Source organism: Crocuta crocuta, unplaced genomic scaffold (genome assembly GCF_008692635.1).
Source record: "Crocuta crocuta isolate KB4526 unplaced genomic scaffold, BGI_CrCroc_1.0 scaffold479, whole genome shotgun sequence".
In the NCBI taxonomy this organism is placed as follows: domain Eukaryota; kingdom Metazoa; phylum Chordata; class Mammalia; order Carnivora; family Hyaenidae; genus Crocuta; species Crocuta crocuta.
This window is the reverse complement of record NW_027531875.1, coordinates 3,358,261-3,382,151: the sequence shown is the minus strand read 5'-3', so window position 1 is coordinate 3,382,151 and position 23,891 is coordinate 3,358,261. Positions and strand designations below refer to the sequence as shown.

At 36.1% G+C, this 23,891-nt stretch overlaps 1 protein-coding gene across 3 annotated transcripts in view; it reads left to right on the top strand.

Annotated features, from left to right (window-relative positions):
• The window catches only part of CSMD3 (CUB and Sushi multiple domains 3), a 1,194,711-nt gene that overhangs the window by 951,074 nt on the left and 219,746 nt on the right, over positions 1-23,891 (top strand). For all 3 annotated transcript variants that reach the window (XM_077772930.1, XM_077772929.1, XM_077772928.1), the window contains one exon: positions 2,259-2,375. In XM_077772930.1, coding sequence (XP_077629056.1) covers positions 2,259-2,375 — 117 coding nt within the window. The remainder of the gene's footprint in view (positions 1-2,258; positions 2,376-23,891) is intronic.

The window sequence follows — 23,891 nt, the reverse complement described above, 5'->3', positions numbered from 1 at the left end:
TGCTATATTTTAAACTTTGGCTAGGAATCCATCAAATGTGTTTACTTTTCAAGCTATCATACCTCATCTCCAGTCACCAAACACACCACTGCATCCAGCTCTCTTTAAAAGGAAACCCAGGGGGCACCTGTGTGCCTCAGTCAGGTAAGCATCTGACTCTTGATTTCGGCTCAGGTCACAGAGTTTGTGAAATCCAGCCTTGCTTGGATTCTCTCTCTCCCTCTCTCTCTGCCCCTCCCAGGCTCATACTTTGTCTCTATAAACTAACAAACAAGCAAACATTTAAAAGGAAAATAGGCAATAACTCCAATAAATTCCCAACACATAACCTAAACCTATGTATTTCCAGTCTCCTTCATCCTTTTTGCTCAGGTCACAGGGGAAGATCACTGATGTTTTCAAAAGCAAAATGGCTCCACTTTTATTTTTTATCTTAACTTTTTCCTAGATTCTAAGTCTGTTCCTGATTTTTCCCTTGTAATGACTCCTTCTCCACTATTAAATAAAACAGTAACAAAACTCATTCAGCTTTGGATCTTCCCCAACTACTCCCTACCTTCTCCTTTTGTTTATGATTAAGGTTCTGATTGCGTCTGTTATTTCTTTACATGCTTTTCTTTATCCAACTACTATCTAGCTGCCACCTCTCTACTCTACTTCCAGGGTTAGCAAACTTTATTCTGTAAAGCGCCAGATGGTATTTTGGGATTTGTTGGCTACATATGTCTCTGTCACATACTCTCACTTAGTTTTGTTTTGTAACTCTAAGAATGTAAAACCCTCTTCTGATGGGGTGGATTTGGTTTGCTGGTTGTAATTTGCAGAAAGCTGCACTAGTTGAAACCATTGTATAAATAATACCAAAAATCCCATTGCTTGAGGGGAGTCCTCTCTGCACAAGTTCAAAGCCAATTAAGGGATAGGATGAAGAAAATCAAACTGTTAGCTTTAATATTGATAAAAGCAGAGGAGCCAAAACAATAGGCATCCTACGCAGCTACTGGTGTCCTGCAACTAACCATGGCCACTCTCTCAGCAGACTTGCCCTGTAATACTGACTCTGGAGAGGAGAAGACCAGCCAATATGCTCTTTAAGCAAAATGGTGCCCAGCCCAGAGTAAAGTTGAAGTTCTTGTGCTGGGGTCACCAATCTGGAAAGCTCATTCTACCTCTGAGAGTAAGGGGCGGACCCAGCCAGCCAGCAGTTAAACAGCATCCCTCCTCAAGAAAAGCATAGGCCTAGAGAAGAAGCCCCTGCTCTCTGACCCTCCATGTCACCAAACCCACTCACTCCTTTTTCATTTATTACCGTTTGCAACAATTAACCCTGTTGACCACTTTGTTTTAAGTGAAGCTCTGTTTTCTGTGGCTTCCATGAGACTACATTCTCTGTAGCCACCCTCTGAGTGATCCTTCACCTTGGCATACCCCAGACCTCCTGTTTGGCCATCTTTTTTCATTCTGTATAATTTTCTGGATGATCTCATTCATTTAGAGAATATCAACTATCATCTTTATGTTTCTAATACCTAAATGTCTATCATTACCCTGAGTCTGTCTCATAGCCCAGAACTGTAAAATCCAAGGTATTCCCCTATTTTTGTGAACAGCAGAACCATCATCTACAAATTTGCCCAAAACATTGGTTTCACCCTCACCTCTTTTAGGAACATAGCACATTTGGGGCTGAGGTAACAAAAAAACAAATCTGCCTCTGTGCACCATCATCAGCTCTAACGATTCAAATGTAAATCACATAAACAGATAAAGGTTGGTGAGAGAGTATTTTACTTAGATGAGTGGGTGAATGTGTTTGTACAGCCATCCCTGTCCCATGTATAAAAATACTTAATTTGGTGGCAGCATAATCAAGGTTGATTTTGAGTAGAGTGTCAAAGCCTGGCAGTGAGTACAATAGTTTCCCACCTGCATATGTAATTTCTCATCATTATAAAAGACATTTTCTCTACACTTTTATCATAAATGAAAGCAGGCCTGCCATTATTACCCCTAGCGATAGCACCATTATATCACATTTATATTTCTGTGTTTGAGAAGAGTAAATCTGAATACTTAAAGTAGTCACATATGTTCACAATTTATTTTTAAAATATTTGACAGTGGTGGATTTTGTGAAAAGATGAAAATAAATCAAATACCTTAAAATTCAATAACCATAATTTTTATATCAAGAAAATATTCAGAGTGTGATTTTTGAAGCTTTTCTAAAAATGTTTTTTGTCATTTTTGTTCCCTAGCACCCTGTGGAAGTCATTCAACGGGTTCAGAAGGCACTGTTCTATCACCAAACTATCCAAAAAATTACAGTGTGGGACATAACTGTGTTTATTCTATAGCAGTTCCCAAGGAGTTTGGTAAGTAATATTCATCTCATCACGTAATGTTTCATTCCAGACACGCTTTATTTTTCAATACGTGCTATTCAAAAATGTTAGTTTTCTATGAACATTTTCACTATTCACAAAGTACTTTACTTGGCAATTCTTTTTAGATAGTAGCTTTGTAATAATAAAATTTTGAGGTCATTTTACTCAATCTGAATTTACAGTCAGGTACACAGGTGAACAACAATATAAAAATGAAAACAGGATTGTTTTTAATTTTTAAAAATAAGTACATCCAGTAACCTTGCAAGTGCCTTCATGTCAGAATGATATAAAATGGGAAATTACCAGAGCATAAAGCAAAGTGTGCTCTGCAAAATATGCATGCAGTCAAATATAGAACTAGTATAATAATGCCAAAGTACATACAAAACAATCATATTGTTTTATACCTTTTAAACACATTTCTAGAAGGAAAAGATTTTGGTTTCAAGCACCTAGTTTCTGGGACAGCAATGGACATAAAAAGACAGTAAAGGACATTTTAGCTCATCTTGTCAATCTGACAATCTGTTCTGCATTGGCACTGAGAAGACAATGTGTCCTTTGCTGCCTTCACATCTCCCTGATCACAAGTCTTAGAAGTCACTTACCTGGCTTCTAAAGGTTTTGTATCTGAGATCCAGCTGGATCTCACCCAGGTTAAGCTCTGTTTATGGATGGATAGGCAAAGGAAATTTAGTGAGCAGTAAAGTATGGGAGAGAGGCTGAAAGTTCAGACTTCTACAATTTAGATTTACAGCATTGTGTTACATGGTAAAGGATTTGCTATAGCTGTAATGAATGTCTAGGCCTAAATGACAAAGTATTTTAGCAGAAGGACGTGGATTTTATCATATCAAGATTTTGGATCACATCTTGACTTGACGTTTCTGCTGATATATAAAATAAGCTGATGCTTCCAGTCCAATTTCTTATAACCTGATATTGCCTATATATCCTCCTTCTCTCTCTTTTGAAACAAGTCCAAGATCTTCAACTTATTTGAGGGAACATTGTCGTCAGAAGTGAAATACTAAACCTTTTGTTTAACCTTGAAATAGAATGGTGAGGCCAGCATTAGCAAGGTGTCTATTTCTTTGCTCTACAAAATATTTCTTCTTCCTAGCATACTGATCGGTTAAATCAGAGTTGAACTCTGAGAAGAGAGTGACAGCCTAGAAAGAAAAACATTATCCATCTAATTGTTTATTTATTTTTTCCTTTTGTGCCTCAAAATAGTCCTTTTCTTATAAGAATGGTTTATAGTTCCCAGATGCCAACAATGTTGCACGGTTGCTGACAGAACCCTAGCAATGATGATCCAGAAGATTGTCTGGTTACTTCAGTTCTCTTTCTAAGCCATTAATTTGTTCTATTATAACCTATTCTTGGGATGTCATGGGGCCAAATTCAATGAAAAAGGAGAATTCAGCATTTCATTTCCTAACACGTAGACATGCTGGTCACTAGGGATATTTTATCGTAGCCTCTGGATCCTCTGGATGTTCAAAAAGAGAAGGAAAAGGACAGATTAAAATAAACGGAAATCAACAGATTTCTAAAGAATGGAATCTATTCTAGCAGGCGTAATGTAAATTAAATGTAGTCTTCTTATGTAAAAAGTGATGCAACTGATAGTGGTATTTAATATTAATTTTTAAGCAAGTCTTGGATCATTTGTGAATGAAATCAAATGTGCTTTGATTTATTAGTAAGGAAACTGACCTTGGGGTGCCTGGGTGGCTCTGTTGGTTAAGTGTCCGACTAGAGCTCAGGTCATGATCTCACAGTTCGTGGGTTCGAGCCCCGCTTTGGGCTTTGTGCTGACAGCTAGCTCAGAGCCTGGAGTTTGTTTCGGATTCTGTATCTCCCTCTCTCTCTGACCCTCCCCTTCTCTCTCTCTCTCTCAGAAATAAATAAAACATTAACTTTTTTAAAAAAAAGTAAGGAAATTGATCTTATTTGTATAAATGTTACATTCTGGATATCAAACTACATAAGAAGCCAGACAAACTTGGAGTTCTAGTTTCAGCCTGTCACATCTTATAGCTATCTGTCTTTGTACAAGTTACATAAGCTCTTTGAAGCTCAGTTTCTTTATGTGTAAAGTTGAGATCATTATGCCTACAGAGCAGAGTTGTTGGGAAGGATGAATGAGATTGTATATTTATAAAAGATATCTCACATAGTTCATGTTCATTATGAGTTTAAAAATGCCAACTCTGAAGTCAGATTTCTGGATTCATAGCACAATTCATTGCTCTTTTTCATTTAGACAAGTCCCATCATTAACCTGAATTTTACTTTTCTACTCTCTGAAATAGAGGTGATAAATGTCTACCTCATAGGGTTAATTTATAATTAAATGATACGCTATTTGTACGTGATTGCATAATAACACATAGTTAAGTCATATACACACAGAGATTCCCATATACACATAGTTTTCTTTATGTTCACATTTGTAGAGATCCTACCACCAGTTACCAAAAATGATGAAATAAAATGACCTGGATTCTGGATTTATTAGAGTCTTAAGAGTAGAATGGCAAAAAATAAAACCTTTATATTATGTAATTAAAGCATAGAAGCAAATAGTTTGTGTTACATCTCCAGTGGATATCTAATCACCTAATGACACTTAAAAGTTTTCTGGGAGCAGAGTAGATGAGTTAAATAAATAATTAACATCGACTTCTTCCTATTTCTACTTTTACCCCCTGAATGTGAGATGATCAAGCAGTCGTCATTGGATTATCAACAAATCCAATTTCTATTTTGCTTCTTATTCCTCTCATTCTCAGTTTTCTTCTGTTGCCACTTTCAGCTGTTTTATGACTTTTTGGTATCACTTCATAACATACCAGTTCTCACTTTTTTCTCTTCCTGTCATTTATCTTAAAATATAATCATTCTTTTTTTTTTAATTTTTTAAATGTTTTTTAAAAATTTATTTCTGAGAGAGAGACAGAGAGAGACAGAGACAGAGACAGCATGAGCAGGGGAGGGTCAGAGAGAGAGGGAGACACAGAATCTGAAGCAGGCTCCAGGCTCTGAGCTAGCTGTCACCACAGAGCCCGATGTGGGGCTCTAACCCACCATTCGTGGGAGCAAGACCTGAGCCGAAGTCGGATGCTCAACCGACTGAGCCATCCAGGCGCCCCAAAATATAATCATTCTTTCTTCTGTATCTTTTATATGCTGACACTCTTAGAATTTCACTTTGTAATCATTTAGCATAATATCTGTCAGATATACTCAATTCATTCACTGGAATTGCAGATTTACAAAGGTTAAGGTTCTAAAGTTATGTAAGGAGAAAATCACATACAATCAACATTACATGTGGAATATGTTAAATCGCCCATAAAAGTCATCTACATGATTTTGCATGAGCCATGTAGTCGCTGAATTATTCTAACAGGACATTTATCCTCTTATGTCAGAATACGTAACAATTTCTTTAGATAATACCAGATGAGCTAGCTTGATCTTTTGTAGGTCATATGCTACCAAATTACTTTTATTTATTTATTGCTGCCCAGTGTAGAATTGAATTCATATCCGTTAAATGTGAGCATAATATGAACCTACATTAGCAGTTGATTGAATGAATATTATTTTGTCAGTCAATTTCTATCTTTCAGTTTTTATAGGTAAGGAAATTGTCAATTCCTAATGTTGTCATGAGCATCATTGGATTTCATTTGAACTTTAGATATCAGGGTCTCTTTGGTGATATTCATTCTGCAGGATTATGGCTGTTTTATATATGCAGGGAAATATAATAATTCTGGGTCATTGAATAACATTTATTGATACTTGACTTACTTCTAACAAACTGTTACACTTGACTTATGGACTAAAAATAACCTACTTTTAATAAAATGTTCTATTTTTCTTCATTTCTCAATTTTTAATTACCAGTTGTCTCCTCTTTTTTGGTTTGACTGTTTATGTCTTCATACAATGGTTTGTTTTTAAGTGCCAAAATATGCAAAGCAGATTTTTAATTTTTAATTTGATGTAGATAAGATGCTTTAGAACATAAGAAAAATGTTGGCATTGTTAAAGGAAAAATGTGTTTGCTAATATGTATTTATACCTTGAGTGTAGCAGCAAAAATCAAGTTGTATGTAATGGGGAATTACAAAAATTGGAGACTAAATGTTGACTTCTATTTCAACAATTCTGGCTGAGGAAAAAAATAAAAAACAGAAGGAGCTAGGATGGCAGTGAGATGGGATGCAGGTTAGAGGCTGGTGTTTATGTTTGTTTTCTCTTGGAATAGAAAATAATGGAATTTTCTTATTTTAAAGCCCAAGAGAAAGACACAATAGACAAGGCAAAATTAAAGCTTTTAGGTGGACCAATTGGTAAAACAAGATGCTTAAAATAATTAAAGGAGATGAAAGTTCTCTTTCAACTATCTATCAGAAGAAATGATTCATAACTAGTTATATAATACCTAAATTGGTTTCACATGGAATATTACTTTTTATAATGATTATCCCTTTCCAAACTCCCCTTACCCCCCTTCTTTCCCTTCAGTCCTTGCATTTCAGGGATTATGTGTAAGAGAAAATATATTGGTATCTGAGGGCCACCTTAAGAAAATATCACAAACTCAGTAGTTTAAAACAACAGAAATTTGTTCTCTCAGTTCTGGAAGCTGGATCTCTGAAATCAAGCTATCATCAGTGCCTCACATCCTCTGCAAGCCCTCGGGAAGAATCTTTCCTTGCTTCCTCCTAGCTTCTAGTGGCTTTCAGCAACCCTTCACATTCAGTGACTGTAGTTGTATCATTGATTTCTGCCTCTGTCTTCACAAGACCTTTGCCCTATTTGTGTGTCTCCTCTGTTTCTGCGTGTATCTCTGTCTTCTTTTCTTATAAAGACACTACATATTGCATTTAGGGTGCACTTTAATCCAGTATAATTTCATATTAATATTTAATTATATCTGCAAAGACCCTGTTTCCAAATACAATGACATTCTGAGCTCCTGGGTAGATACAGATTTTGGGGGGTGAGAGATGCTATTCAACCCACTACAGAGGATAAACTGTATAAACACAGTTTTATGTAGAAAATCTTAAACAAAAATTATTCTATGAAGCATGTATCAAATATTAGCTCTGTAGAATGCAAACTGACATTCAGATTTCTTGGAGAATTCCAACATGAAAATTACCTTGAGGATATCCAAAAAGTCTGTAGTGACTTAATTTTGTGTTTGGCCTCCCAGATAGTTTCACCTCCTAAAAGGCCCATCATGAATGAATGCATATTTATTAAGGTACAAAGCTTACTTTTCCCCAAGACTAGCTTTCAAATGTGGAATCTTGGAAGTGTGCATGAAATCCTTCTCAGGTTTTTCTTCTTAGTTTTCCCAATTAGTCTGCCATCTCTTTCTCTTCTGTTATTAATGCAGTCTCTTGGTTGTATAGGTTTCAAGTTCATGAACTTCTAAATCACACAAAGTTGTCAGGCTGGTTTGCTCTGTACAGGGGGCACAGAGAGTTACTAAAACCTTTTGTTTATTGAGAGAGAGGTTTGGATTTGTTTGTTTTGTTTTAAATAACTAACATCAACCTTGAATTTCTTTCCTACTTCTACATATTTTATATATTTTTATTATTCACAACTGCTATTTTCCTTTCATTACAGTATGTTTCCTCAAGGTCAATTTAGAACTATCTTTCCCCATGATGTTGCCTACAATATAGGGTTATAATTGTGGGGTGTGGGTTTTTTGTTTTTTTTTCTCAAACTATACCATAATGTTATATTAACAACACTGATAATGATTGGATAATGCACATTTCATTAATTCTTATTATATTCATTAAATTTAGTATTTTCTTTCCATCTTATAGACTTTCCATCTTATAGACTTAGGTTATTACATAATGATTGTTAAATGCAATTTACTTTTGTAATATATTTTTCACACTTCTGTATTAACTGTTAGTCTATAAAAGGTAGTATTTAAAATTTGGATCTCCTTAGAATTTAGAAGGAAAAAGCAAAACCAGTGGATTGGAACTAAGATGTACACACACTCCCACTATATATATGTACACATATGAGGATTTCTTTTCTTGTGGCTAGCTGGACTTTTTAATATGTACTACTGTAGTTTTGAGCTGCAAATGGAAAGTTAACTATTCTCATCTTTTGTGTGTAATAGCCATTCTTTTACTCTGTGTATATTCTCCTTTAAAACTCAGACATATATTCGCCCATTTGTCTTTTGATCTTATATCTAGGTGGTTTTCAATATCTATTTTATTCAGCATCCCTTACATAATTTATGTTATCATTACCAGACTTTATACCCAATTCAGTAATTTATTGTCACTAATTTTCCCCAAATTGTAGTAACAAATTGTTTGAGATTATTTTTGTATGCTCATTAGGTCAGTAAATCATTTCCCTGGCATTCTGTTTTTCCTGGTGTAAAGATTTCAATAATGAATGAATTCTTCCAGTCAATAAAGGCTTTTTATTTTTATATTTAAAACATATGACACCAGCATCAAAATCTATAGTCTTTTATAAATATTGAGTTTACTTATTTAACAATGATAAATGTACACAAAATGTATATTTATACAAAATGTGTATTTACCACTTATCATTATTTATTAGACATAGAATAATTGCAAAGAAAAGTGTGCTCTCTTATTTTTTTAAAAAAATTAATGGTTCTTTTAATGTCAATATGCAGGAACGTGTATGTTAATTGTATGCCTATAAGAGAGGAAACCCTTATTTTTGAGCCCAACATTTTAGAGTAAGGAAAATGCATTATTCTTTGTACTTATATTATTTAATTCTTTGGGTACTACTCATATAAGTAGATGAATCCATATTTAGTCACCAGGTGGACCAGGACCCCCATCCAAATTTGGTTTGGATGTCAATACTTATGACACCACACATGCACTAAGAAGGTATGAAAACATGTATGTATCACTCATAATAATGAGACTCTCTGGGAAGAGCAGAGTTCAATCCAAAATTGGATTCAGTGAGAGCCAAAATTGCTTAAGGAAACAAATAAAGCTGACTGGCTTTGGGTTTTATTCTGGTGCTGGAGTGAAAGCTCCCACACAATGGTCAGAACTTACATGGTTTGAAAATCCCATTTATTCTAAAGGAGAGTGTACCCTGACTTTCTCATTAGCTTGAGCTACATAGGGAGCAAAAGAAAAGTGGAAGGGGTATGGCTTGAAACTTGCCAGTGATTAAACATCAAAAATGGATCAGACTTTATCTCTCTTCACTCTTGGTGTTTTTTAAGTGAAATGTGTCATATTTTAACTTGTCTATATCACAGTGTCACTTTATAAGGTTTGTCTCCAGAGACGAGTAACGGACATGAAGTGTCCATTGAATGTCTTGTTATAAAGCTTAGCATTTTCTATTGTGAGAAGTGAAATGATTGTCTTGGTTGAAGTTATTGACATTATTATCTCTAATAACATCTAGAGCTCTAAAAAAGATGTGAAGTGTCTTGATGAAGTCTTAGTATTGTGGCTTCAGTATGTGTGAAGATGTGTAGAATTGATTTGCATTTAGGGAATGTCTGAGACAAAATTCCCAGAAATTTTTACTCCATAAGGGGCAACCTTGGACCATATGCTTAGACAATTGGCAGCGGGTCAAGGGTCTAAGACACATTCACCTGGAACTGTTTGTTAACTATGATATCCAGTGAAAGGTGACTGTCCAAAGTTTGGGCAGTTGTACTTATCAGTGAGTCTTTTATCAGGAATATGTAGTTAAGGTGTTAAAAGCAGCAGCTTTCCAGGGCGTTTAATCATGTTGATGATGTCGGTTATACTATCTGAGATATACAGATTCACTTTACTATTCAGTTGATCCCCAAAGGCTACTTACTCACGGAGCTAAGGAGTTCAGAAGAGGAACCTCTGCAAAAGCATGGCATCTGGCAAGGAATTAAGAACCAGAAAGGTCACACCTTCATGCAGATTGGGGCAGGTCATAGGCCTAGTTTTAGCTCTAATATGTAGGTATAATTTCCATTTTTAGCAAGGAGGTTTTGATAGCCATACTGAACTTGTAGAATGCTACTTCCAAAACTCAAGGCACGATGGGCAGCTGAATATAGACAGCCGTGGTCTCAGAGCCTTTGAGAATGTCTTTTTCTAGGAGATCCCACTATGCAGTACTGCCACTGAAATGCATAGGGCTTTGTGGGGAATCTTGTATCAGAAGTTCAGGGGCAACTTATGGCTATAATAGGTGGTCCAGAGACTCCAAGAGCCATGAAGGGAACTTGCTAAAGCTTCTAGAGTAATGGAGTCTCTGAGGGACAGCACTTGTATTATAATTCAGAAGGAGTCTAGAGACACTTTTGTAAATGGCCCCATCAAGGTGGCCAGTTTACTAAAAACAGCATACATTACCTTAAGTAAAATTATATATTAGGAATATGTTGTCCTTAAAATACAAAAATTCCTTAAAAGCCTTTTGAGCTGGTTTAACATTGTTGTTGCTATGACTGTCAGTATTTCATTGTTGGAGTACCTGGCTGGCTCAGTCAGTGGAGTATGCGTCTCTTGACCTCAGGTGGAGAGTTGGAGCCCCACACTGGGTGTAGAGATTACTTAAAAATAAAATCTTAATTTTTTTTTCTTTCTTAATGGTGTTGGAAACAGAGTGGCTTTGGGCTAACCAAATGCTTCCTAGGGATTTAACTGAGGTGACAGGGCCTTCTATTATATGTGGGGAAATGGATCCTCCCATTTTGCGAGCCCTTTTGTATTTGTATGTCTTGAATGATTGTGACAAATGAATATTCATGAGGAAAGATGTCATAAGAGTAAGGACATTACCTGTGCTCATCAAGAAAGTTGGACACACTTATAATTTTGCCAACAAAGACAGGAGCAATGGCTGAGCTATTGAAGACCTCATGGGTAGCCAGGTAGGGATGTCCTGTCAAAGCTGAGGTAAAATATGTTGCAATCCATCATAGCTAAAGGCAAACTATGGTTGAGAGTCTGCAGAAATCGGTATTAAACAACATATAAACCAAATAAATAATAGCAAAATATTTACCAGCTGATGATTGGACGGAACCAATGAATTCAACTATATTGATTATGGGGATTTAAATGGGTGGAACCACAGAACTACCGTTGCAGTAATCCACCATCAAGTACCATTCATTTTTCCCACGTTTAAGAATAGCCATACTGGGCTGTTAAAGGTAGAAATACTGGGTATAAACACCCTTCTCTAAATAAATCTTTTGTGCTGTGTTTCAATCTTTGAAGGCTCTGGTTTTTTTTTTGTTTTTTTTTTTAATAAGCATTTTTTGTTAATGTTTTATTTATTTCTAGGAGAGAGGGAGAGAGACAGCATGAGCAGGGGAGGGTCAGAGAGAGTGGGAGACACAGAATTGGAAACAGGCTCCAGGCTCTGAGCTGGCAGTCAGCACAGAGCCTGACGCGGGGCTCGAACCCACGAACCGCGAGATCATGACCTAAGCGAAAGTCGGACGCCCAACCGACTAAGCCACCCAGGCGCCCCTGAAGGCTCTGTTTTAACTTATCTTGGGCCATATTAACTATTTTAATTAAGGAGAAAGGTCCATAGTGTCTGAATTTGACAAGTCTTCTAGAAATGCCAAAGACATGGGGGGCCTGGGTGGCTCAGTCGGTTAAGTGTCTGACTATGGCTCAGGTCATGATCTCGCGGTTTGTGGGTTTGAGCCCCGCGTCGGGCTCTGTGCTGACAGCTCAGAGTCTGGAGCCTGTGTTGGATTCTGTGTCTCACTTTCTCTCTGATCCTCCCCTGCTCATGCTGTCTGTCTCAGAAATAAATAAAACATAAGAAAATTAAAAAAAAAAAAAGGAAAGGCCAGAAACATAATTTAGTACATTTTTTATTGGAGTTTCCATGATGACTAAGGGCTATTTAAGCAGGACAATAATTCCGATGATTAAGATTAGGCACACCTCTGGGGCGCCTGGGTGGCTTAGTCAGTTAAGCGTCCGACTTTCACTTAGGTCATGATCTCGCCGTTCGTGGGTTCGAGCCCCGCGTCGGGCTCTGTGCTAACTGCCAGCTCAGAGCCTGGAGCCTGTTTCGGTCTGTGTCTCCCTCTCTCTCTGACCCTCCCCTGCTCGCGCTGTCTCTCTCTCTCTCTCTCCTAGAAATAAATTTAAAAAAAAAACATTTAAAAAAATTATTAAAAAAAAGATTAGGTACACCTCTTTGTTCCATATTTTATATTTCATAACTCCTTTATATTCTAGGGTGTGCCCATCTTTAAGTTTACTGAGACTCCAAAAAGAACTATAATTTGAGCCTCTGTAAGGGTAGAAGACCATGAAGTTTTGCTAGTGGTGCATCTCAGTAGATATCAAAGTTAATTTAAATTCCATCTTGTAGAGGTGCAAAGGACAATTAGAGACATTTTATATTCTCACTTTATAAAGTCTTGTAGTAAATTTTGGATTTTGAATTAGGTAAATTTGTGGATCTGTTTTTCAATTTTTTTGTTTTCACCTCACCTTATAAGTAGTTTGTTTGTCTAATGGCTAACTAGATATAGTTTGGAGGAGAGGGAACTTCTTTACCCTGCTTATATTTATAACATTATTTGTCTAGAAAGTATTGAATCTATAACATGAGGGTTAAGGGCTTCCCCTACAACAATTGTTTCTTTAAAGGGTTTAAGGATATGGAATTTAAGCAGAGTTTGAATTACCTCTTTAATTTTCCCACATGGATGCCATGTGTTTTTGTTTGTTTGTTTCTATATAAGCCTAAAGATCAAGATCCTTGTTACAAAGAAGCCCAGGCAGCAGTGATAACAAAAACATTTTCATGGAGTCTTAGTGAATCATCTGCTAATAGGAGTGTATACCTCAGCATGCCACATGATAACTGCTCTTCCACACAAATGGCCAACCAACAACCCCATGTATTGCACAGGGTCTCAGTACTTTTCTTGAGACTTCTATAGGAGAAGGACCAATGCCTGGCTGAGACTCACAACCAACAGTCCGCAAGTAAAAATGTTCCTCTGAACTTTTTATTAGGCAGCACAGCTTATGCTGGAATCAAGACATATGATTCCACATGAGGCATACAGAGAGCACCAGATTAAGACACACCCCAGAGGTAGTACTGTGGTATTGTGGTCAATTTAAGGAAAGCCTTACCTCTTGATGCTAAATGATGGTTGTCAAAACTTCTGGTGTGGTTGATTAAATCTGTGATGAAGAGTCAGCAAAACTCAGCAAATACAGCAAAAAGCAGCAGAGCTCAAAGTGCAGGATTGGTAGTAGGTAAGGGAACTGACTGCTACAGCAAGAAAAGACAGACTCTCAGTCCTGTGATTCATCTCCTGCACACCTCCTCATGGCATCACTTGTTGAGGCTACCCTACAGCTGGTTTGGAGTTTGAGAGAGATGGCACCACACAAACAATAGGGACCATGAAAACTTGCATTACTCACATAATGAGACTTTCTGGGGGAGAAGAGGACAGGCTCCCACACATGTCCAGAAAGGCACGGGAGAGCAGGGAAAGAAGATGGACTTTGGGACTTTGCTGTAGTAATAGGGTAGTTGTGGTGCTAGGGTTGCTGGTCTCATGTCAGTGCTTGAGTGGTCTCACCTTCCCACTCGTGCTGAATGAAGGACGACAACTCAGGCTTTGTGATCAGCTTGCTCAGCTGGGTGGTGGAGAAGGAAGGGGAGCACTATGGCTTAAAGTCTGTCAACAAACATCACCACAAAACTTTGGTCTCTTTAATACAAACTGTGATTTATTAAGCTGCAATTTATAAATTTTATAATATCATATCTTAAATACATTGATACATATCATCACTTCCTATTTCCATTATGTTCGCTTTCCACTTAAAAAAAATTATTTCCTGGGGCGCCTGGGTGGCTTAGTCGGTTAAGTGTCCGACTTTCGCTTAGGTCATGATCTCGCGGTTCGTGGGTTCGAGACCCGCGTCAGGCTCTTTGCTGACAGCCAGCTCAGAGCCTGGAGCCTGTTTCAGAGTCTGTGTCTCCCTCTCTCTCTGACCCTCCCCTACTCACGCTGTCTCTCTCTCTCTCCTAGAAATAAATTAAAAAAAAAAAATTATTTCCTTTCAGCCTCCAAGAAAATGACTATAGTATGCTTTAGACTGATATTAGCTGAATTTTTTTAAGGTTTATTTATTTTTGAGGGAGAGAGCGCAAGCAGGGGAGGGACAGAGAGAAAGAGGAACAGAGGATCCAAAGCCGGCTCTGTGCTGACAGCAGTGAGCCCAGTGTGGGGCTCGAACTCACCAACCATGAAATCATGACCTGAGCTGAAGTCAGGCACTCAATTGACTTAGCCACCCAGGTGGCCCTAGCTGAATTTTTTAAATAACTGCCAAATGATCTATTAGGTCATTATGATAAATGTGTATTTGCATTGATTGTGTACTGGGTGTCAATGTTGATGTTTCACATTTCTCTCATTTTTAAAAAAATCAGTTACGGGAAATAATTTATGCTTAAATATTCAGAAGAAAACTTTGAAAAATATAGTACAGAAATATCAGTCTTTACAATAATTTATTTAATTGGTGATTATAATGTTTCACCATATTAGTATCTTTCCCATTCATATTCACTTTTATTTTTTGCTGTATTTTATCAAGATGATAAATTCTGTGGCTGGCCCCATCAGTCTTTTTAGTACCCATTGGCATCAGCTTGCTGAAGATTGTTTTGAATTAAAGCTCAAAGTCATAAAGTCAATGATGGCAACAAAAATAAACTGAAGAGAACATTGGATAGTTACAGTGGAATATTGGGAAAAAAACCAAACCAGTAGACCAAAGGTCTGAATTGTGGTCTGTATCTGCCTGTAATTGGCTGTGTAATCTTGAGTAAGTTATTTAAGCTTTCTGGGCCTCAGTTGGTTGTTTTTATTTGTTTGTTTGTTTTTACCTATAAGATGAAAAGCTCTGATTCAATGATCTTTAAGGACGTAAAAAAAATAGGTAAAATTTACTTTTAACTTCAAAGAGTATGCTATTGGCATCTAGAGAAGTAAAATATAAGGAAGTACTACCAACCATTCTGAAATTCAAGAGTCTGATCATAGAATTATATGGATTTGTATAATTTTAGTTCCAAAAATTACTATATATTTAGTTTAAATTCTGAATCCTGTATGTTCCTGAAAGAGTAAAATAAGTTATGTAACAGTGTTGTTCTTCATTCTCCTTTTTAAACTTTCTTTCTTTTAATTTTCTGATTTCAATGCATCAGAATGTCCTGGGTGATAATCTTTACCTTTGTCACCTCTTTTATGAGTTCCATAAGTACTTTTGATGGCACTTCTCATTTTAGAGTCACTACAAATGTTAGAAAATTATTTTCTACTCTATTCCCTTACTAATATTTAGTTACAAAATAATTGCTTGGATAAACTCAAATATTAATATACAAGGAGAAAACTTTACTTGCAATATTTTACTGTAAAATTGATGGTCTTCCCTTAAGATCTTGATATGGGAGAATATTTGAAATAATGAAAAGAAAAAAACAGTTTTTCTATAATGTATTCATAACTTTTTCTGTAAAAGTTTTTATGGAGAAGTCATTTAACAATCTTTTTTTAGTGTTTCATTATTCTGTCATGCAGAATCACATTTGTAATACCTCATACTATGACAGATTAAAGCTAGGAGATAAATGATTCACAAAAACACACAGCATGCTACAGGCAGAACCTTTTGTAAACAAGGAATACCCATCATTTTTGATCCTCTCCCACTGATGTTTCAGGAAGGTAGAATGATCTCTAATTGTTTACCACTGCAATCCAGCACTTATTACAACTTTTTCTCCTGTTTTGGTGACTTATGATTTAATTTATCTGCTTTAGACCCAACAAAATAATTAGAATTTTTAAGTAATTTATTTATTTGAAATCTCAGTAAATTGTATTTCAAATGAGTTAAAGGATTGATGGTGTTTATTTTGTGGTTAGTATACAAATAAATGGTGCATATCACATACTACAAAAGTGTTATTCTAGTCCCTGAGTTACAAGGAATTTGACAAGATATAAAGTCTTGCAGTTTATATAAACTCTTAATATATCAACTTAGCTGCTTTTGCCGAGAAGGCAGAACTCCAAAACAGATGTTTAACTAGAATATTTTCCAAATTAACAAAAGCCATTACCTACTGAAATACCAAACTATCAAAGTTTCATCTGTCATATAGTTCCTCTTAGTAACTTTTTATATCATGGATTTTTTTTGGTCATAGACTCTGGGTCTGAAGTTTTCTCTTGTCCAGCAAGAGAGTAGGACACAGGATTATAATATGAGAGAGGCTAATATCTAGGAGGAGACCAGAACCCTGAGTAACAGTCCTTGTTCTGTTTTTATTAGGATCAAAAGATTTACAAGTGTGATGGGTGTGCACAATGAAACAATGAAACTGTGAACATTAACTCATGGGCATGGGGAAAGGGGGTTTTGAAGATATGTGGTGTTATGAGTTTGGGCCAATACAAAACAAAATTCAGGTACTGAGTGGAAAGTTGTTTACAACAAACAAGAGGTGCCACCTCTGTTTACCTGAACTGGTCTAGGGGACAAGAAAGAGCATGCTACCTCAGGGGCAACAAGGCACCTTTCTTTTGCTAATTAGCTCCAATCTGGGCAACTTCACCCTGCTTAGGTCTATAGCCCTGTTTACCTGTTTACCTATTTTGGTCCTTCCTTCCTGTGAAAGCAGCTTTCTGCTATTATACTAAGTTGGGAGGTGTTACCACCCTGAAACCTGGTCTTATTTATCTCATCTTAGGTGTTTTCATCCTGAGATTTCCTATTCCTATACCTTTGTCCTATACTGGGGGCCTTTCCCCATTTACCTAATCTTATTTACTTAATCTTGTTTACCCAAACTTGGGTGTGAACATCCTATGGCTTTTGAATTCTTTATGCCTTGTTAACCCATGGTGCAAGTTCAGAGAATTCCTAAGTTTATTCCCCACAGTTTTGGAACCTAGTATAACATTTATTTTATTTCAACAAATGTTGCCAATTAAAATTCAAATTAAAAACATTGATCTAATGGAAGGTGATATAAATGAAATCAGGATGTGGGCACTGTAAGGAATGGCATTACTGTGGTGAATTAAAAGATCATCTTCTTGAAAGCAGTTGCATTCTATAATGTTTAAAACAGGATGGTCCGAACAAAATTCATCTGTGGAATGGACATGATTTTCAATATAATGTGTTTGCAGGTTTAGTTTAAAGGTTTGGAAACTTAATGACTTCCTTACCCTTTTTCTCATCCCTTTGCTTCTCTCCAACATCTCTAAGTTCAGAGAAATACACTCTTAATTCTAACCACATGGTGGGTAGAGGCCTGTATTATGCTTGTAAGTGGCAATTATTCAGTAATTGTATCAACTGTTTATTTAAGCAGCATGTATACACTAAGCCTTGAGCTAGAATCTGAGTATACAGTTTATATAAACAATGGTTCTTACCATTCAGGAGATCATAAGAAAGGCATTAGATAATGGAACAGTTTATTTCAAAAGATCATGGAAACTGCTGGGAGAGATGTTTGTGAGGATACTAAAGAAAAGCAGCAGAGGCACACCTAAGGCAGACTGATGGCAGGTTTGGGATATGGGGGTCACAGTGTCAGAAACATTTACCTGATGAAATACTGTGTGGCCTGAGTCCTAGAGAATGTACAATTGTTAGCCACTTGAAGAACAATATTCCAGCCAGATGTAACAACACAAGCAGAGGCATAGATACGTGGTACATGGTTTCTGAAAGGAACTACATATTTTTCTCTCTGGCTGAAGAGCAGAGCACCACTCAGAAACTAATATGCTTAAAACTGGAGAAGCAGACAGAGACCAGATTATGAAAGGCTGGTATGCCACGTTTAAATCAATTCAAAAATGCTTATTGACTGCCTACTCTGCTTCAGAGAAACATTTTCTAGGCCAAGGATATGCGATGCCCAATGAAACAGAAATGCTTAATTGGTCTCATTAGCATATACTCTACTTTTGTAGTCGGGCAACCTCGGGATAATATTCATCTGGAACATACTAGTGCAGCCCTTTCACTTGTTCGAATTTTGAAATATTTCCCTGCTGTTGGCAATCTCCTGAACAATCCCACATTTCTCTGGCCACCTAGCACTTTCCCCGGCCCTCCCCCCAGCAACTAAAGGAATAATACTCAGCTTAACATCAATTCTGACTGGCTGTGCCCATGTCATGTTGATTAAATACTTTAAGAGTCACCTTATAAATATAATGGAATACACTCAAACACACACATACACACAAGTTAAGACCCCAAATTCTGCTACTGGGAGAGAACAGTGAAACTTTGATCAGAGGGATCAAATTTAGATCAGGGAGATTAGTGAAGATTAAAATATTTCATAGAATGAAGAATAAGTATGAGGGTAAAATGTAGCATGTATGCTGTAGAGACTAATGAAGCTATTTAAGCAGAAAAATAAGAGCCCCCTGGACATTTTAGGTCTATCATCGCTGACAGGGGAGACAGGCCATCTGAGAGGCACTGGTGAGAAACAATGAGAAAGCTAATGTAGGCAGTGGGGGAAAGGAGGAAACTGACTATTGGGAGTAGTAGAAATGAATAAAAGATGTATAGTTAATATTCTTGAGTAATTTGTGGTCTTGAGAGGGAATAATGGAAACAAATATATATGAGTATAAAGGGCGAAGTGATTATCACACAGGCAATGAGACCTGGAGACAAGGCTGTTCCTGATGTCTGGACATGAGTCTAATCCAGAATCCAATCATACACTTTGCATGTTCAGAAATTCAATATTGTCAAACTTTAGGAAATTGGTTCACGTTGATTGCCTCACATCAGACCCAGAGGACTCTGATTTACAAATCACAATGCCAATTAACCAATTTATTGTAAAAGAATATCCAGCAACCTTATCAGTTCTGGCCATTTGCCTTGGACCCTCCATATTGGTGAATAAATTTACTCCTTAGACAAATGAATAAATTATTAAATTATAGATCAGAAGTTTATTGAATATTAAGGACACTAGAAAAAGATATTGATGTACTTATGGGAAATTTATATCACACTACTAAAGCTGGAAAGAAATATTCTGACTTGTACTAGGGAAAGGAATTTCTTTCTTTAGAATTCACTACATCACATTTTCAAAATATCAGGAGGGAACATTAACACATGGGGGAGAAGGTTGGGCAGAAACTCTGAAAAAAATTTGTAAACACTGGATTAAAGAAATTTGAAAACCTTTTTGGTTTATTTCCTCTAAGCCTTTTCAGAACATTTAATATGCCTATGTGCCTGTCTTCTACATGTGCGTATGTGTGAGTGTGTAGTATATACATATACTCATATATATATGGTTGAGTATCTTTTTTATAAGGTTGCAGCCCAACAAAAATATTGAGTTAATATGTAAGCTTTTTGTGGTCAGAGATTATATTTTGTATATTATTGAAATGTAAGAGCAACAACTTTTGGCACCTTTTTGGCTCTCTCTGTTTTTATGGAGAGAGAAAGAGAGAGAGAGAGAGATGCTATATGCTATGTGAATGATTGGACTAAGAAATCAATCAAGTAACCCTTTATACTAGATGAGGATGGCACATTCTTTTTTTTTTTCTAGTAACCAGAAGATTCAATCAAGTGCTTCTTTAGTTGATAACTCCATTTTAATGTCATAAAGTTAGGCTATACTTAATTTCTTAAGGAAATTCTTGTAATTGATTATTTTTGCAGACAATAACTCAACATTATGTTGTTGACTCTAACTTATTTTATTGATGTGCCTTTGATAACAAATTAAAAATTTTTGAACACAGGTATTATAAGTAACCCTCATACACAAAAGCCCTAATTGTTTTACATTATAAAAATAACATTTGTTAAGTTGAAGATGAATCTTTAAAGTTATAAAAATGTTATTTATATTGTCAATGTCATGATCTCTTTCAGTTGTTTGGCAACAGTGAGCCTGTACAATTTTGAGAAATTCTAGTTAAACTAAAATTCTTAAGAGGCATCATGCTGTTAGAATCCCACAGCATCTTCTGTGACCCATATTTCCTACCGAAATACTTCAATAAATTTTTGGTGAAATACTCTGTGAAGCTCTTATAATATATGAAACAATATAAAATGCTACAGTTCTCATGTCACAAATACACATGTTCAAGAAATGAAACTTCCCATCTAATCCAAAGTTATATCTTAATGTCTAAATTTTAGACTGTGCCAGTAGAGTAATGAAGGAGATTTTGGGAGCAGGGAAGAGATAGGCGGAAATGGGAAAAGAGTAAGATGTAGCATTTGGTCCTATATTATCTAAAGTCTACTCATTCCTTTCTGATCAAAGTGCCTGTACAGAATCCCCTGGGTCTTGTCCTGGGTACGAGGTATCTCCTTCACCTGATTTCTCCCAAGATGCATCTGAGTGTAAAGTGTGTAGGATTATGTCAATGATTGATACTCATCTGATTTCTCCAAGTAATTCCTTATTCCATTCAAAGGGTTTGGCCTGGAGAAGACTGTGTGCATTTACCTTGGAGGCTGTCATCAGTGACCAATTTGTATGCTTGTCTCTGCAAGCTCGTCTCTTTGTTCCCAATGTAGAAAAGCGTTGCCCAGGATGTTGGTGGTACAGGAAGTATAGGGCAGATACGTTCATCTGCCTAGCCAACCATATTTCCAAATACCTTTTTATTTTGATGACCAGACTTTACTTCTAAAGCTCAAAAGACATGGATTTGGTCATTACTTCTATTCTGTCATCTCATCTATTCCCCTAAGGTACCGTAAAAGAACTAGAATTAGAATTCTAAATGCTACAAGGTGAAAGTTCTATGGGTGGAGGGAGAAAACATTAATAAATATCATAAAATGTTTCCTGCATTTTATAAATCAATTTTGTAATACAGGTTCATGCATGATTTTAGTTTTGCTCATAACTTTTCAGGAACATATTTGTTTTATAATTTATAATTAACTAATAGATTAGTATGTGTATTCTTTCTCTTTAAAAGAATTTTTTACATTATCTTCTTAGCTCGCTTCCATATTTTTTAAGTTAATTAATTAATTTATTTATGAGAGAGAGAGCACAAGCAGGAGAGAGATGGAGAGGGTGAAGGAGACACAAAATCCAAAGCAGGCTCTAGGCTCTGAGCTGTCAGCGCAGAGCATGATGTGGGCCTCAAACCCATGAACTGTGAAATCATGCCCTAAACTGAAGTCAGATATTAACTGACTGAGCCACCCAGGTGCCCCAACTTGCTTCCATATATAATGAGGGTTTGTGTCTAGCCATATCCTTTTAAACTTAAAATATATCTTCTCTTGTAAGGAAAAAAAAAAACTTGATAGCAATATGGGAAATATGAGGGGAGTGTGTGTGTGTGTGTGTGTGTGTGTGTGTGTGTGTTTAAGTAGTCTCAATGCCCAATATGGGGCTCAAACTCCTGACCCTGGCTTCAAAATTATCATGCTCCACTGACTGAGCCAGCCAGGTGCCAGGGTTCCAGTTTTATCACCATTGTGACCTTAGGCAAATCATTTATCTTCTTTGAGATAATCTTGTATAAAATAAAGATATTATTCTTCCCTACCCTAATCTGTAAGATTGTTGTGAGCATGAAACCATAAACGTGTGTGTGCACGTGCACACATACACACTCATGTTATAAAGTGTAGGACCCCATGTAAAGGTTAGTGATAATCTTTTCAATGTTTTAGTTTTCTTGTTGACTCCTTTTAAGAAATATAAATTTAAGAACTCTTTTAAATGTATCTTTTAGTATGAACAAGTATTTGGTTCCATTTATTTTCTTCATATAGTAGACTCTCCTCTACAAGTATATGCATGTTTTATTTATTAATAGTATTCCACAGAACCATTGGTCTCTACTCAGTGTTGACTTCACTTAACTAGAATCCTTCATTGAATGAAACCTGAACCCCACAAACTGCCACTCACTCGGTTTGCCTGTCTGATGATTGCCTTCACCAATTTGCCAAATTCTTCTAAGATTGACCTTCCATTTTTGCTGATTTCTGCTACAATTGTCCTGTGGATTTCCTGTTTAGAAAATAAAGTCCACATTCACAATTCTTATTTACCTGTAAAGAATATGATTAGACATTCTCTTCTATCTTTCTTCCACTCATTTGTTTTCAGAATATTTAAAACATAATCATCCTCCCTAGTTTTATACTGTAAAATTTTGTTTTATATTTACTTAGGAAATCATATGATATAGGAGATTTGTTTCCAAATAATCTCAGGAGCTGTTTTTGGAGATGAAACTGGACTATTCTTGAGTAGATAATTTATGTTTTCTGTACAAAATGTTTTTAAAAATCAATTGATCTTTTGTCAGTATTTTTAAAAAAATAATGTGATAAAGAGTAAATATAAAAATCTGTATCTCTTATTTTTTTAATCCCCAACTTGTATCACTAAGAGTTGACTGAAACTTATGTGGGATCATTTTCCCACTGATGCAACCTATTATGTGATGTTATATAAGTTTCATATTTTCTCATTACTTATATTTCCGTTGATTTGAATAGGTATGCTATCCTTCTAGAAACTAAAAGACCATGTCCTAATCTTTATCAATCTATTAAGCTATGCGAAAGCTGGATGGGTCATTTATTATCTCTGGGTCTCAGTTTCCTCATCTGTATGATGAGGGCACTAAAGAAAAGTTTCTATTTTTTACTGTAAATTTCTTTGTACTTTGCTTATATCTTGACCTACTTACTTATTATGCTGTATTTACTGACTACTCTGGAGGTTAGTAAAGATGCATTTCATCCCAGTTCTGCCATTTACTTGCTGGTTACTTTGCTCAAGTTACTTAGTCATAATTCTTTTTTTTTAATTTTTTTTAATGTTTTATTTATTTCTGAGAGAGAGAGATAGCGTGCACAGGGGAAGATCAGAGAGAGAGGGAGATACAGAATCTGAAACAGGTTCCAGGCTCTGAGCTGTCAACACAAAGCCCGACGCAGGACTTGAACCCACGAACTGTGAGATCATGACCTGAACCAAAGTTAGAGGCTCAACCGACTAAGCTACCCAGGTGCCACAGTTAGTCATAAATCTTTATTTGAGGATATAACTATTCCAACCTATTGGCTTTCTAGTAAGAATCAAGAAATTGGTGATAAGTCATTTATTTAGAGCATTTAGTATAGTGCATGGTATGTACAAAATGCTCAATTAATTTTAACTGATATGTGCAATAACATCACCTCTTTTAGGTCATTGTTGTTTTGTTTTGTTTTTTTCTTAACTGAATTTAAATTTATTTTCCTATTCACTATATTGTGTAGATCATGGTTCAGAAGACAGGAAATATAATTTCCCAAAATATTTTAGGAGGTAGATTTTTAATAATTCATG